The 14,259-nt window shown below is 54.4% G+C and overlaps 1 protein-coding gene across 1 annotated transcript in view; it reads left to right on the top strand.

Moving 5' to 3' along the window:
• The window catches only part of SREBF2 (sterol regulatory element binding transcription factor 2), a 57,777-nt gene that overhangs the window by 40,656 nt on the left and 2,862 nt on the right, over window positions 1-14,259 (top strand). Inside the window, 6 exon segments of the mRNA XM_043562744.1 lie at window positions 4,347-4,515; window positions 5,804-5,921; window positions 6,756-6,865; window positions 8,026-8,158; window positions 10,620-10,788; window positions 13,166-13,351. Of these exon segments, the coding sequence (XP_043418679.1) occupies window positions 4,347-4,515; window positions 5,804-5,921; window positions 6,756-6,865; window positions 8,026-8,158; window positions 10,620-10,788; window positions 13,166-13,351 (885 nt within the window).

Here is a 14,259-nt window from a genome sequence, read left to right on the forward strand (position 1 = left end):
TACCTCCCCCTATAAATTTTAGGATCATCCTGTCATCCCAGAAGTCCCTCTGGGGTTTTGATTGTCCTTATTGCCAAGACGCAGCTACCCTTCAGAGGTACTCAGCCCATTTGAGGAAGGTGTACGTGTGGCAGCTGAGGATCAGGAAAGTGTTTCCCTTAAAACCCCCCCTGCCCATGAGGCCCCATCCTCAAAAAGATTCGGTATGCCTGACAAGCAGTGAACAATGTGATGTGTACTTCCTCAGAATTTTCTTCTTGCATGTACTAATATATATGCATTATAATCTACTTAGTGTGATCATACCAGAAACCCTGGTTTACCACTTGCTTTTTTCAACCAAATGGTAAGTCTTGGGCCCCTTTCTTTGTTGCCTCCTTATTCCGCCGGGGAACTTGGTACCTCGGCACGTTTGCTGTCGGGCCCTGGGGTTGTTTCCAGGATTTGCGGTTCTGGTGCTGCAGAGAGAGTCATCACACACTCTCCTCACCCACTTATAGAAGTGTCTCTTGAGGTTAAATCTCTAGAGATGGTGACACTCACTCAAAGGCCAAAAATATCTGGAACACTTGATGTATTGCCAAATTTGCATTTTCAGTAAGGTGGGCAGAGGAGAGGAACTGATTCCTAGGAAGGTAACTGCCCCTTTCATCTGTTTGCTTCTCTTGGGAGGGGACAGATTAGGAGACCCAGATAGTACTCTCCTAAAGAGGAAGAAGAAGCTTTGAATTCAGCCAAATATATTTAGCTAGCAAATGAGTCAGACTTTGAAGGCAGGTGGAGGGCTGGCCTCCGTGAAAATGATTTAGACCAGAGGTTTGCAATCTTTCTCAGTTCATGGCACCCTTTGTGTCTCAGTAATTTTTTCATGGTTCCCTGGGCTAAAGGAAATACCTAACGATTCTGTTTAATTTGTTTAATGTTTATTTATTTTGAGAGAGTGTGCACAAGTTGGGGAGGGGCAGAGAGAGAGGGAGAGAGAATCCCAAACAGGTTCTACACTCAGTGCAGAGCCCGACATGGGGCTCAAACCCATGAACCATGAGATCATGACCTGAGCGGAAATCAAGAGTCTGACACTTAGCCACCTAGGCGCCCCAGAAATACCTAACAGTTCCATTTAATTCATTAGGTACAGGCATCTTGATATCTTGATACATATTTATCTCTTAACAATTTAGTAGCCATTAAAAAATATACACAAAATTGAAAGAAGAAATAATATTTTTTTTAATGTTTTATTTATTTCTGAGACAGAGAGAGACAGAGCACGAGTGGGGGAGGGCGGGGGGGGGGGGGGGGACACAGAATCCAAAGCAGGCTCCAGGCTCCGAGCTGTCAGCACAGAGCCCGACGCGGGGCTCAAACTCACAGACTGAGAGATCATGACCTGAGGCGAAGCCGGACGCTCAACCGACTGAGCCACCCAGGCGCCCCAAGGAAATAATATTTTTTTTCTTGATAACCATGGTTACTTACTACTGGGGTACATGTGTCTGTTGGGTACCACATACCTTCTCAAACTTTGAAATCAGAGTAACACCACCAATTTCGTCTCCTGTTCCACAGTGATTTTCATGTAGCACTTGCTTTTTATTACAACAGCCTCTAAAAACCCAGCTTCTTAAAAGTGTGATATCATCCAAAGGAAGGTCGTGTAGTCTCCCATTGAGACTTCCAACTACCCCCATTTACTAGTTTACCTGGTGTCTGACTTGTGTTGAGCATGGCTGTATTTATTTACCTCAGAAAATATCCCCTGTAAAATATCCGGTGGCGCCCCTCCCAAGTTCAGGATGTTGCTTTCAGAGTGCCTTGGCACACAGTTTGAGAACCATAGGGGAAGCCCGGTGTGGGAGGACTGTGGAATCGGGACTGGCTGGGTGGTACAGGGTGGCTCTTGGGATCTAAGCAGTTCTGAGTCTCCAGCCACAGCTGCTCAGTTTGGCAGTTAGCAGATGACTTAGAGGGGAGGGGGCTCACACCCGCAGCTTGGGTAGATTCTGGTGTCTGTAAAATTTAGGGAAATTATCATAAGGTGATAATGCCAAGAAAATTGAAGAGCAACGGAAGTTACTTTTTTAGTTTTCCTTCTGGAAATTATGCTGTGGAGACTGTATCCCAGGATTTATATTTCTTATTAATTCAAATCACCAAATTCCAGCTTACACACACACTCACAGTGAAATTTCTTACAACTAAGGTTTTTCTCAAGAATTAAGCTTAGGGACACCTGGGTGGCCCAGTCGGTTAAGCATCCGACTTCGGCTCAGGTCATGATCTCAGTTTGTGAGTTTGGGCCCCACTTCGGGCTCCGTGCTGACAGCTCAGAGCCTGGAGCCTGCTTCTAGTTCTGTGTTTCCCTCTTTCTCTGCCCCTCCCCCCACTCATGTACCCGCTCTCACACATGCGCACTCTCTTGCTCTCAAAAGTAAATAAACATTTTTAAAAATTTTTCAAAAAAGAATCAAACGTAAAAATGTATTTTAACTTAATGATTTTCTAAATGGCTTCTCTGGGTTCCTCTTGCAAAACAACCTGGCCAAGCTTTGTTTCTGCTTCTTTTGCTGACGTTTGGGCCCTTCTCAGGGAACAGTTGTTTTCCGTTTCCCCTGGAGCAGCTCTCGTGCTCCCTTGCTAACTAGGCAACTGTTAGAAGGTTCTTTGACTTAAGAGGCGCTGGGACTGCCGCCACCCCACCCCCAGCCTCTGTCCTATTCAGGCTCCTCCACTGCAGTTACAAGCTCAGATTCAGCAAGTGCTTTGTTGAGAGTCAGGAGAAGGTCATAGGGGTGCCTCTTCGTGTGTTCTCCAGTATCCTGTCTCAAATATGGCGGCCAGCAAAGAGGAGGAAAGGCCAGTAGTGCTGCTGGCTCCGTGACTGGAGACTTCAGTGAATTAAGTGCCGTGATAGTCTTCAAGTGTATCTGTAGAGCAGCTTGACCAGGTCATTCTCTCTCAGATTCAGACAGCAATCGCCAGATCCACGCCCCCCCCCCCCCCCCAAGAGAGTCTGTCATCTCAGTCTATGTTCCTGAGTGGCACTTCAGTGATGCTATTTCTGACCCTGGCATTCAAGTCTTCTGAAGCTGTTATATTAGCTGATGGCTACTTAGAGCCCAGTAAAGGTCAGAACCATCAGACTGAACTGGACAAGGAGGCGCTGCCCTCATTGTGGAGGCAAGGGCGGAAGTATGAAGGTTTACATCTGCGAGCCTGTCCCAGCAGCCCCTCGTCCAGGTTCCCTGAGCTCTGGGTCTTATGCTTCTCCCCCCCCCCCCCCCCATCCTTCTCTGCTCAGCTCCTCATTCAGATTAGCCTGCACTGTGTGGTTTTGTGGGTTGGAAATCATGGGTTTTGGAATAAAAATATCCTCACTCGATAAGTGATAGAACTTCTGAAAACATGGGTAGACAGCCTAATCAGAGACAGCAACTCTGATTCCTGGGGACCTAGAGTGATGCTCCCCTGCGGCAGAGGAGGGGCTGGGGAGATGGGCACTGGCTTCGAATTGCCCAGCAAAGCGGCTTTCAAAGTCTTTCTTCATCCTTCCTCACCAGCTGGTGTTCACATCAAGGGCTCATCTAGGGCTGGGGTGCAGGTCTCTTTAGGGGGCTAGATAAAGCCCTTGACAGGCCAACTCTGGGGGGAGAGGCATCATCCACAGGCATGCATGCCTGCATGGGTCCTGGGACAAGCCTCAGGGCTACTCCTTCACTCTCGTGCTTTCCAGTGTGATGATGGTGTAACTAACAGTTACTAGTCACTTGCTGTGTGCCTTTACTGTATATACTCTTCATACTCAAAGGTAAAAGAGATGAAAAATTAGAGCAGAACATGGTTTTGTCTAAAAATATCACAAAAGTAATTAAAATGACCGATAAGAAAAGTCCCAGGATCCCAGGGGCCGCCTGGCTTGGACACAGGTGCTCACAGGGCTGAGGGTGGGCGTGCAGCCGGGAGGCCTCCGCGACCCCTCCTCGATGAAGCACCCCCTCCCTGCCTCTGCAGGTTGAATGCCAGCAGGGCCAGAGGGAGCTTCCAGGAGGATTAGGCAGACCCAGCAGGGCAGGGTGCGGCGGGGGCCCCACAGGAGCCCCGAAGCCCTGTCCAACCCTCCTGCTGGAGGTTGGACCTGGTCACCAAGTCCAGACGGCTCCACCAGAGCCACTTGCCCTAGTTACAGTAGTGGCATTTACTTCCAGGTCTGTGAGCGTCCCAGCCCTCCTGTTGACCTCCTTTTCCCAGGCTGCCTCCACCGCGGTGGCGCTCTTTGATGGCCCCATGGTGGCCACAGCCAGCGTTCCGCCATCCCAGTGTTACCCCTGGCCCGTGTCCTTCCACAGAGCTACTTCCTCAGCAGAGCCCAGAGCCTGTGTGGCCCCGAGCGCAGCGCTGTCCCTGACTCACTGCGCTGGCTCTGCCACCCCCTGGGCCAGAAGTTTTTCATGGAGCGGAGCTGGTCGGTGAAGTCGGCTGCCAAGGAGAGTCTGTACTGTGCCCAGAGGAACCCAGGTGAGAACACCTTTGCAGCCACCGGGTATTGGGAGAGCCATGAGACGCACCAGTACTTCAGGGGGACTGTGCTCCATACGCATGGGGGACACAGGTGGTCTCAGTCTTGTTTTCCCCAAAGCTCAGGGAGGTCCCAAGCCTGGTGAGCAGCGCCTCTCTCTGACATTCAGATCCCGTGGTCCTCACATCAGTCACGCCGTTCTTGCCCTTGTTCTGGGTGCTTTGGAGACAAAAGATGTGTGGGGCTGCTGCTCACTGGCCCCGGCCTCCTGGTCCCACTGGAAAGCAGACATGGAGCAGTTAGAGAACAATAGGCGACAGGCGGTCAGCAAGTGCTTAGAGTGGTGGCAGGGACAGGGCTCCAGGCATCAGAGGAGAGGCTGGCTTGCTGTCCCTGGTGTTTGACAGTGATTGGAGGCGACTCGCCCAGTGCTCAGACTCGAGCGGTAGGCTTTCTGCTTTCTGTGTGCTTTCCCCTTTCTCGAAAGTGGGGGCCTCGGGAGAGTGCGGCGTGTTCTGCGGGTACGGCGTGTGTGGGAGCTTCTGCTATCCTTTTTTAAAAAACAACTGTGTTGTGTGATATAAGAAGTTTCGGTGCACGACACCAAAAAGGGAGGATAAGAGTAAAAGCAATCTTAAGTCTCAGCCCCATCCTCACGGTCTGCTTGGTCTATAGCACAGACTTCCACTGGCTTTCTCGCCTCGTGCAGACTCTGTTTCTAGGCCTGACTGCCCAGAACGTGCTCAGAAGTGTCCTGCCTCCCTGTCCTGGTCGGATGGAGGCCCCCGTGTCTGTACGTGTGAGGGGAGGGAGGGGCTGGTGCCACCCCACTTTGGGCCTGCCAGTGGTGACTTGGCTGTGACAGCCGTGGCGAGCTTTGCAAGGCCACTTGTTTCATCAGCGCAGCCAGACCGTCGCTGGCCGCAGAGGTCTGGAAGACAGGAGCAGGGCTTCTGTGTCATGTCAGGGCAGCGGCCACCGCTTTGTTTCAGCTGGCCGTCCTCCTGCGCATTTTCTGTTTTCTGATAAGGCTTGCAGCCCCCACCTTGAAGGCAAGTACTGAATACTGTGCCAGGAGACCCAGCACCCCTCGCACATGCCTCCCCCCACCTTCCAACTATCTAACAAGGTGGTTGTGGGCTTTGGTTGAGAAGGGGGCTCGATCCCCATTCAGAGCGGAGAGCTGTTTCTCGGGGTCCTCTCAGTACCCTCTGTTTTCTCTGCAAAGACAAAGATGGGCTCATGATGAGACCATCTAACCTTTCAGGCCTCTCCCCTCTTCTTCAGCTGACCCCATTGCCCAGGTCCACCAGGCCTTCTGCAAGAACCTGCTGGAACGAGCTGTTGAGTCGTTGGTGAAGCCTCAGGCCAAGAAGAAGGCGGGAGAACAGGAAGAAGAGAGCTGGTAATGTCCCCAGAATGGGCCCCTGCTTCAGGCAACTGCCCAGGAAGCTTGGGGGCAACTGGAGGCCCACGTTCCTGGAAGCAAACGATCCCTAGTGTAGGGTCTGTAGGGAAATCGAATGATTCCAGGGTATTTCTCAAACCTGGCAGCCTCACAAGAGTCCCTTGACCTGACCTCTGTGCCCTTTCCTCCCATACCGGGTGTGCCACTTCCCCCCTCTTTCTCCTTTCCCCCGTCCCTTCACCAAGCAGAGGCAGTTCTCGGAGCAGATCAGAGATGTGATCAGGTTGCTTTGCTTTTGGCAGTGGGGAGGGGGGGTGGCCTGTTGAGGGCATAGGAATGGAATGTGGAGGGCTGAGCAGAGGGCAGACATCTGGGGGACTCAGACCTTTATGCAGCGTGCCAAGCAATTTCTTATTCTTACAGAGCTATTAAGCACAGTCTTTCTTCCTCAGAGTAAGAGCTGAGGGGCAGACAGGTGCCAGAGTCACTCTCCTACAAGGCCCAGGTCCTGACTGGAGTGCACCTTAGCGGGGAAGGGAGGGCAGCTCTGCCGGTGAGATCAGCGAACTTGTGGGAGATGACATTTGAACTAGGCCTTGAGGGGAGGAGCATCTGGAACAGCCCAGACGTCTGAAGAATGAAAGCCTCTGGAGACTGTGAATGGTGTCAGTGGTGGGGACAGGGTTTAGGGTGTGCCTGGTGTGATTGGGGTCAGGGGGAGCAGAGGCCAATATAGCCATTGGGTCTTGGAACTGGAGCGCCGAAGCCAGGCATGAGCGTGGTCCTTCTGTACATTCTGATGTACCATGGAACTGTTTATTTTCTTTCTAGTGAGTTCTCTAATGCTCTGGAGTACCTGAAATTACTTAATTCTTTTGTGGACTCTGTGGGGATTGTGACACCACCCTTCTCCAGCAATTCTGTGCTCAAGTCAGCCCTTGGTAAGCACTTTGCAGGGTGGCTCTTCAGGCCTCGTGTTGCTTAATTCAGTTTCACAGCCCTTTTGCCCCAGCGGGTCCAGGTCAGTTGTGAGTGTTCACTTGAGAATCTTCTCTGGATCTGAGGTGTGTATCTATGGCCCCACGTGGCTCCAACGCACAGTTACCCCCTGCTGGGTGGCATTCTGGGGACAAGAAATAAAGATTCTCCTAGAAGTGGGACGATGAGCAGTGAATATCTTTCCTTGGAACCTTCCCAAACACCCAGCCTGGGCAACAAGTGGTCCGGACACCAGGAGCTCACTTGTTGATGTACGGTGGCCCTGAGGCTGCTTTTGGGTCTGACAGTCTCTGCTGAAGAGACTTTTCATCCGGGTATCTTTACTGCTCAGCGGCTGCCCATTGGGTGAGCCAGTGCAGCCCGCTGACTGACATTCTTTGCTTCTGTCCCTAGATGGCCATCAGGCTGATAGCACAGCAGCTGTTTCTGAGGCTGCTGGGAGAGGGGGGCCTTCAGGCTGTCTTCTGGCCACTCTCGCCAGGGAGGGAAGGATTCCAGAAAAGCAGCCACCCCATCGTGACCCCTGACCCTGCAGCCTGTCTTTAGAAAAGCACAGGCTCTTCCGCCTTTTATCTTACGCTTCCACTTCCTGCCCCGCCACCCCTGGCGTCGCAAGATCACTAGCACCGTAATTCTACAGCTGAGAAAGCTGAGCCTCTGAGAAGAAAACACTGGAGATTCTAACCACAGCCTCTTACTGGAAACACTTGAGAAACTCCACTCTTTGTGACTTCATTAGAGATTCATGACGTTTCCAGCACTTACCTTAAAAATTACATGACAGTGAATGTCTTTGCTGTACTTTTTTTCTCTAGGCCATTTTTTTGTGGTGATAGACTACCCCAAACGGGATTACTAGAGTTACTAGAGTAATAGGAGTGGGCATCTTTAAGGCTCTTGATACAGATTGCCAGTACTTTCCAAAAGGATGTACTGGCTCGCACTCCCACCAGCATCTCGATGACAGGGCCACGCAAAGGCCCCTGGCCCATCGCCAGAAGGTAAAGATGGCACGTGCACATGGGAACTAGGTGCAGGCAGCCAGGCTGAGCTCCGTAGGTGTGTGGGTGCTGGAGTAACATTTGGTGGTGTTCCGTTCCAGGTCCAGATGTCATCTGTCGGTGGTGGACGTCTGCCATCACTATGGCCATCGGCTGGCTCCAGGGAGATGACGCAGCTGTGCGCGCTCACTTTACTGAAGCAGAGCGTGTCCCCAAGGCCCTGGAAATGACAGAGTGCGTAAGCCTCCTTGGCCACTCACTGGCTTCTCTCCAGGGGAATCCCAGGTGTGCCAGGCTCACTTCTGTGCGTCAGCAGAGTGGCCATTGGGGTGAAAGGTTGCGCAGCTTGGGGACTACATAATAGATGGAGAGGTGAAGCCAGAGGGAGGAAGAGGGCAGCACGGAGAAACCGATGGCAAGCAAGCCCATCTGCGTGCGTTGTCCTAGCAGCTGCCAGCGCTACTTCCGGGGCCTCATCCCCCATTCTCATGGAGCCACAGGCTAATGGGGATGGAGAGCAGTGTGGCTCCCGGCATCTTCAGAAGCTCATGGTGCAGCCAGGCAGCGTGGTGATGGCTCACGGCCAGCACAGGGCTTGTGAGGGCCCGTCTCTCGCGTGCCAGCATTGAACCCCCTTTCCTTTCAGCTTCCTGTCAACACCCACCCCCTCTGCCCCAATCAGCCCTTCACTAAAAGGCTTTAGCACGAGGCATAACCAGAGAGCTTTTGACATTCCTCTTTGGGGACTCAACGCCTGCCTCTGGGCATTTGTCCCATAGTAACGTGCAACCCCCTGTCTGTTTCTGACTGGATCTGAGTGCCCCTAACGTCTTCTGCAACCCCAGAGAAATTGTACAATGCTCCAAGACAGAAAGTTCCTGTCCTCAGACCCAAGGCCGGAACATTTCCTGTCATGCAGACTCTCAACCAGGAGAACAGGAAAGAGCTGAGAAAAGTAGGTCTAGGCAGGTTCCCTAAGGTAGGTCACACACCCCAATTTCATTTAAGTAACCCAGTTTTGAGTACCCTGACCAGTGAGCACCCACCTTACATTCTCCCAGCCAGTGTGCCTGAGGACGTGGCAGGTAGATTGTCCAGAGTCCCCTCATTTGTGAGCAGCAGAGCCCTGGAATCAGCTAAGACCCTCAGCTGACATTCCTTCCCCTGAATTCAGTCACTCTAAGGACCCTTTGCTCTTTGGGAACAATGATGCTGTGGGAACGAACCCTCCCCCACCCCAGCCTCCCCAGTCTCTCCCCGATCTGCTCTATGAAAAGAAGCTACTTTTCTCTGGAGAGCTTAATACCCAGCTTCTGGGGGAATGGCCCCTCAGAGAGCAGGCACAAATAATGGAGTCATACTTTATGTCATCTCAGGTGGCAGCAAGTAGGATTATGGCCACTTTACAGATGAGGAAACTGAGGCACAATTTGTTTGAATGACTGTTTTAGGTGGCTCCTTAGTGGTAATCCTGGTGGTTGAGCTGGGTCTCTGATCCCTGACTCTCGGCCACATGCCCCGTTCCTGGGTCTCCTGCACCCCTTCCATGATTCCATTGTTTATTTAGTAGATACTTAACTGAGGGCCCCCTTGGTGCCCAGCTGTGTTCTGGGCTCTGAGAGGCAGCAGTAGACAAGAGAGCAAGTTGCGGCCATAAGCAGATAGATAGTGGCCCGACCTGCAGAGGTGCTCTCTCCTGTGGGCAGCTCGTGCCATTGCCTTTGCCAGACCAGTGGTGGCTTCTGTGAAGCAGCCAGTGCAACTCTTCACTGGGAGGGGTTCTGGGCCAGAGGGAGGGAGGCCCATAACCACAGGTTGGTGTTGAGGGGAGCAGAGGTGAGTACAAAGGGCCTGACCCAGTGGGTAGCCTGAGGAGGCTTATAGAGGGCAGGACAGGAGAAGGCAGCCCCAGGAACACAGCAAGTGGAGTAAGTCTCAGGAGACAAGTTGGTGAGACAGGACACTCCTGTGCACCCACGTCAGCAGAGGCACAGAAGGGGGAAAGGAAAAAGAGCTGGTCTGCCGATGCCTGCATCCTGGAGCAGAGTCCGAGGTGGATGCGGGACGGGGGGGCCGTGGCTAGGCTGAGAAGGGCCTTGTTCAGCCGTGAGTGGCCTGCAGCTGCCCTCCTTGTGCTGCCCCCTGGTTTCTTCCCTCCAGCCTCTGGTCCCTGGATATTCTCCCGCGCATCAGAGACTCCAGGCCTTTGCACATGTTGCACCTCTGTCTGGAACCCTCCCAGAGTGCCACACGACTCACTCCCCTGTTCCTTCAGATCTCTGCCCAAATGTTACTTTTCTAGCAAGGACATCCTTGACCACCATCCCTTATAAGATGCCACCTTCTTCCTCTGCTTAGCTTCCCTTCATGGCGCTTGCTCCGCCTGGCATTACATGTTCAGTGTTCAGTGCATTTATTATCTGACTCCCGCACTCGAAAGTGAGCACCTGCAGGCAGGGACTTGGGTTGCCCACTGCTGCATCGTCAGGCCTGGGGCTCTATCAACACTCAACAATGAAGGAGGCTGTAGGGGTGGGGAGCCCGCCCTCATTCAGGGCCCCGGCATCTCAGATCTGGAGCCACTGTGGCTGCACGTGAGTGGACAGACCCATGTGTCACCGGCTCAGGCTCTTCCTCATGCCGCCAGAGGGACACTCACTGACCTCTTGCCTCTCACCTCCCTCTCACTGTCCAGGAGCCCCCTGGTGAAGGCCGTCTTCCACACCTGCAGAGCCATGCACACTTCACTCTCCGGGAAGGCGGATGGGCAGCAAAGCTCCTTCTGCCACTGTGAGAGGGCCAGTGGCCACCTGTGGAGCAGCCTCAATGTTAGCGGGGCCACCTGCGACCTCACCCTCAATCATGTGAGTGGGGGCTGATCTGGCCCCTAGGGGGAGGTACTCCGCTGTGGCGGGTAGGAACACCCCTGCCCACCTTGAGCTTGCCCGGCCTGTGGGGCCGTCCCAAAGACAAACCGGGCAAGCGGTGCCTTTCCCCAGACATAGCCTCTTGGCCCAGTTAGGCCCCTTTGGAGTCCTCAGGGCGAGCATGTTTCCACCTGTGCCTTTGCTGGGTTCCCCAAGTCCCGAGTCCCGGGTCCTGCTGGTCCTCAGCTCTGCCAGCCCCAGGTGAACCGGAGCCAGTCAGGGCTCTGCATCTGCTCCGGGCAGCTTGCACAAGTCCCGCAGACCACTGCAGGCCAGCCTTAGAAGGGGCCCCGAGCCGCGCGCACACGCACCCCGAGCCGACTGACCGGGCCTGGGCACCTCCGAGGCCAGGTGCCCGCCTCCTAGCGGGCAGCTGTGGTGCATTGTAGTTGCATTGCATGTTCTGGTGGTACCCGTGCAATGTTTCCACAGTGCATCACAGAGGCCTGCCTGGCCCTCGAGAGACTTCCTACCGTGCCTTGGTAGGGGGCGCTGCCGTCACTGTTGGATCCCAAGGCATGGCCGCCCCGGGAGAGAGGAGGGGCAGGGTGTGCACAGCTAAAAGCGAAGCACGGTCTGCACACTCAGCAGGAGTTGGGTTTCCCTCCATGAAGGTAGGGATGAGCTATGGCCCGGAGGGTCAGACTCTGAGCCCCCCACTGGGGTTTGGTCCGAGGTAGCTAGGTTGGCACTTCTGGCTAGAGGTGGTGAGTATCAGTCCCAGATACTAGGGGGAGCCCGGAAGCATGCCAGCCCTACAGAATAAGCACTGTGCCAAAGGGGCCCAAGAGAAAAGGCCCACGGAGGAGCCACATAGTTTCAGCTGACTTTGGGAAACAAGAGAGAGGCTGCCGCACTCTTGGGGCTGGGGTTCCTGGACAGCAGTTCTGTGTGGGAGAATGGGCCAAGGAGGAGACCCTGTGGAGCCTGGCATCTGTCAAAGGGCAGAATCCAGCCCCAGGCCGCTCCCACCACCCAAAGGTGCTCCCCCAGCGCTCACCTCTTAGAAATGCCAGGCTTGGAGCGCCTGAGTGGCTCAGTCAGTTAAGCGCCCGACTTCGGCTCGGGTCATGACCTCGAGTTCGTTGTGTTCCAACCCCTCCTCAGGTCTCTGTGCTGACAGCTCAGAGCCTGGAGCCTGCTTCCGATTCTGTGTCTCCCTCTCTCTGTCCCTCCCCCACTTGACTCTGTCTGTCTCTCTCTCAAAAAAATAAACATTACAACAAATGTTTTAAAAAAGCCAGGCTTGGTTTGAAGAGGGAGGCCATCACCAGCCAGAAAACAGTGTGGCGAAGGGACAAGACAACGAGCAGGCACGAGGCAGAGTCCAGGGTGGGTCCAGTGCCCTGGTGAAGGGACACGAAGAGGAATCTCCTGGGGGGAGTCCATCGGAACCTGTAGGGCCCCATGGGACCCCTCTCACAAGGAAGTCTGCTTTGTCCTCACTCTCACTGCCCCCTGGTACTGATGGGAGCCGTGCAGGTGGCCCAGCCTCATGGGTGCCGTGCGAACAGTACGTGAGTCCCCCACTCATGCGCTGTGCGGCATCCGTGCCTGGTGGTGGCTGGCATTGACAGTGCTTCCAAAGGCCGGGTGTAGTAGGCACGCACAGTGCTCTCCTGTAACACGGTAGCCTTGTGGTGCCATTTTGTGGATGAGGAAATGGAGGCTGAGAGAGGGTCAGTTGTGTGCCAGTTGGTGGCCAAACCGCAATTGATTTAGGTCAGTGGGTCTAAACCCAAGTGTTCAACTGGTCTGTGGTTTCGCCTTCTTGGACTCCTGTCTCCCCGACCCCAGAGACCACCGGGGCCGAGCCTTGGCTGCCTTCTGTAGAAGTGAGCCTCCTCCTTCCCTTCCTCCATCTCCTGGCTATGCTGCCACTTCGGGTCCTTTGATCCTACTTGCGGGGCAGGGCTGCGGCCCAGTTGGGGCATGGGCCTGCCGTGAGGCCACCTCCTGTGAGGTGGGAGGAGCCTGTGCCTTCCTGTCAGGCCCACGAAGGTATTATTCCGGTGCCTGCTGCATGTCTCCTACACAAGCTCCTGCCCTCTCTGGGCCTCACTTCTTCACCCACAGAATGGGAGAAACAGATCTTCCACCTGGGGCCATAGAAAGGACTAGATGCTGTAAGCCCGTTTGCCCTTCAGCTCTTCTCCTGCTGTCTGGGGAGCGTTTTCCAGGCTGCCCCTCTGGGACTCTCCACTTCCTTCCGGAGCTGCCGAGGGTTGAGCTTGGGAGGGCCTGATAACCGCTGGGATCTCTATCCCCGCAATAGGTCAGTCACCGGTCTCCTCCCTTGTGGCTCATCCCCCAGGTGGTCCAGCTGCTGACCTGTGACCTGCTACTATCACTGAGGACAGCGCTCTGGCAAAAGCAGGCAGGAGCCAGCCAGGCGCTGGGTGAGACGTACCATGCATCCGGTGCTGAACTGGCCGGCTTCCAGCGGGACCTGGGCAGCCTCCGCAGGCTGGCGCACAGCTTCCGCCCAGCATACCGCAAGGTGAGACCCAGCCGGCCGGCAGGGGAGGGCAGGTGGGGTTCTAGAAGCACCAGCACGGGGTTGCAGAGTTGGCCCTCGGAGGTCAGCCGGTCACCCTCTGTCTAGCACGGGGGTAGCTGCCATGTATCCCTTTCTTCTGCTTGTGTTAGCTGAGTAGCTGCTGTGTGCCCAGCCCTGCAGTGTGGCAAGCAGGCCGAGGGCCCACAGGCAGGGGCCCGCACCGACTGCACCTCACGTGTCAAATGCGGGGATGGGAAGGGCTCCTGGCCCTGGGAGGGGTGGGAAGGGCATGGAGAGAGCTCCACTCTTGATTTCCTAACTGTTGTCAGAGTGATGGCATCTCCCTAGCACTTCATTTCATTCTTGTTCTGAGTCGCCGGGGGCTTTGGCTCTGCTGCCTGACTGCACACAATATCCCCATGGCGATGGCCACAGAATCTGAGAAGTCTCTCAGGGAAGTTGTGTAATTGGGCTGATTGGACCCAAATAATTTCCTTCCTTGTTTTATTGTGATTGCTAATTAGAGTTATGTACTCAACATGTTTTTGCCTGAATTATTTTCTAAAATTTCAAGTGAGAAGGCCATTAGTGTCCATGAGGGGCGAAGGGCTCAGTGAGTCTGCCTTTTCCTTGGTCCCTCCCAGGGTCACATTGTGGCCACTGTGCACAGTGAACCAGGACAGACAGTGGGCAAAACATACATAATCACCGCTGAACCTGCTCCACTGGGGAAAAGAGGAAGTGTACCCCAAGGTTCAGGGCCCTCTGGTCTGCTCAGGGCACGGCTGGCATCAGAGGCCTCCTCTTGAGACACCGTTTCCAACCTGCCTGTCCCCTGCCGAAACTCTTTAGTGGCTCCCCCGGCCCCACTGCCTTCCCCAGTGGCACTCGAGACCCTCCCCACAGAT

Source organism: Prionailurus bengalensis, chromosome B4, assembly GCF_016509475.1.
Source record: "Prionailurus bengalensis isolate Pbe53 chromosome B4, Fcat_Pben_1.1_paternal_pri, whole genome shotgun sequence".
In the NCBI taxonomy this organism is placed as follows: Eukaryota; Metazoa; Chordata; class Mammalia; order Carnivora; family Felidae; genus Prionailurus; species Prionailurus bengalensis.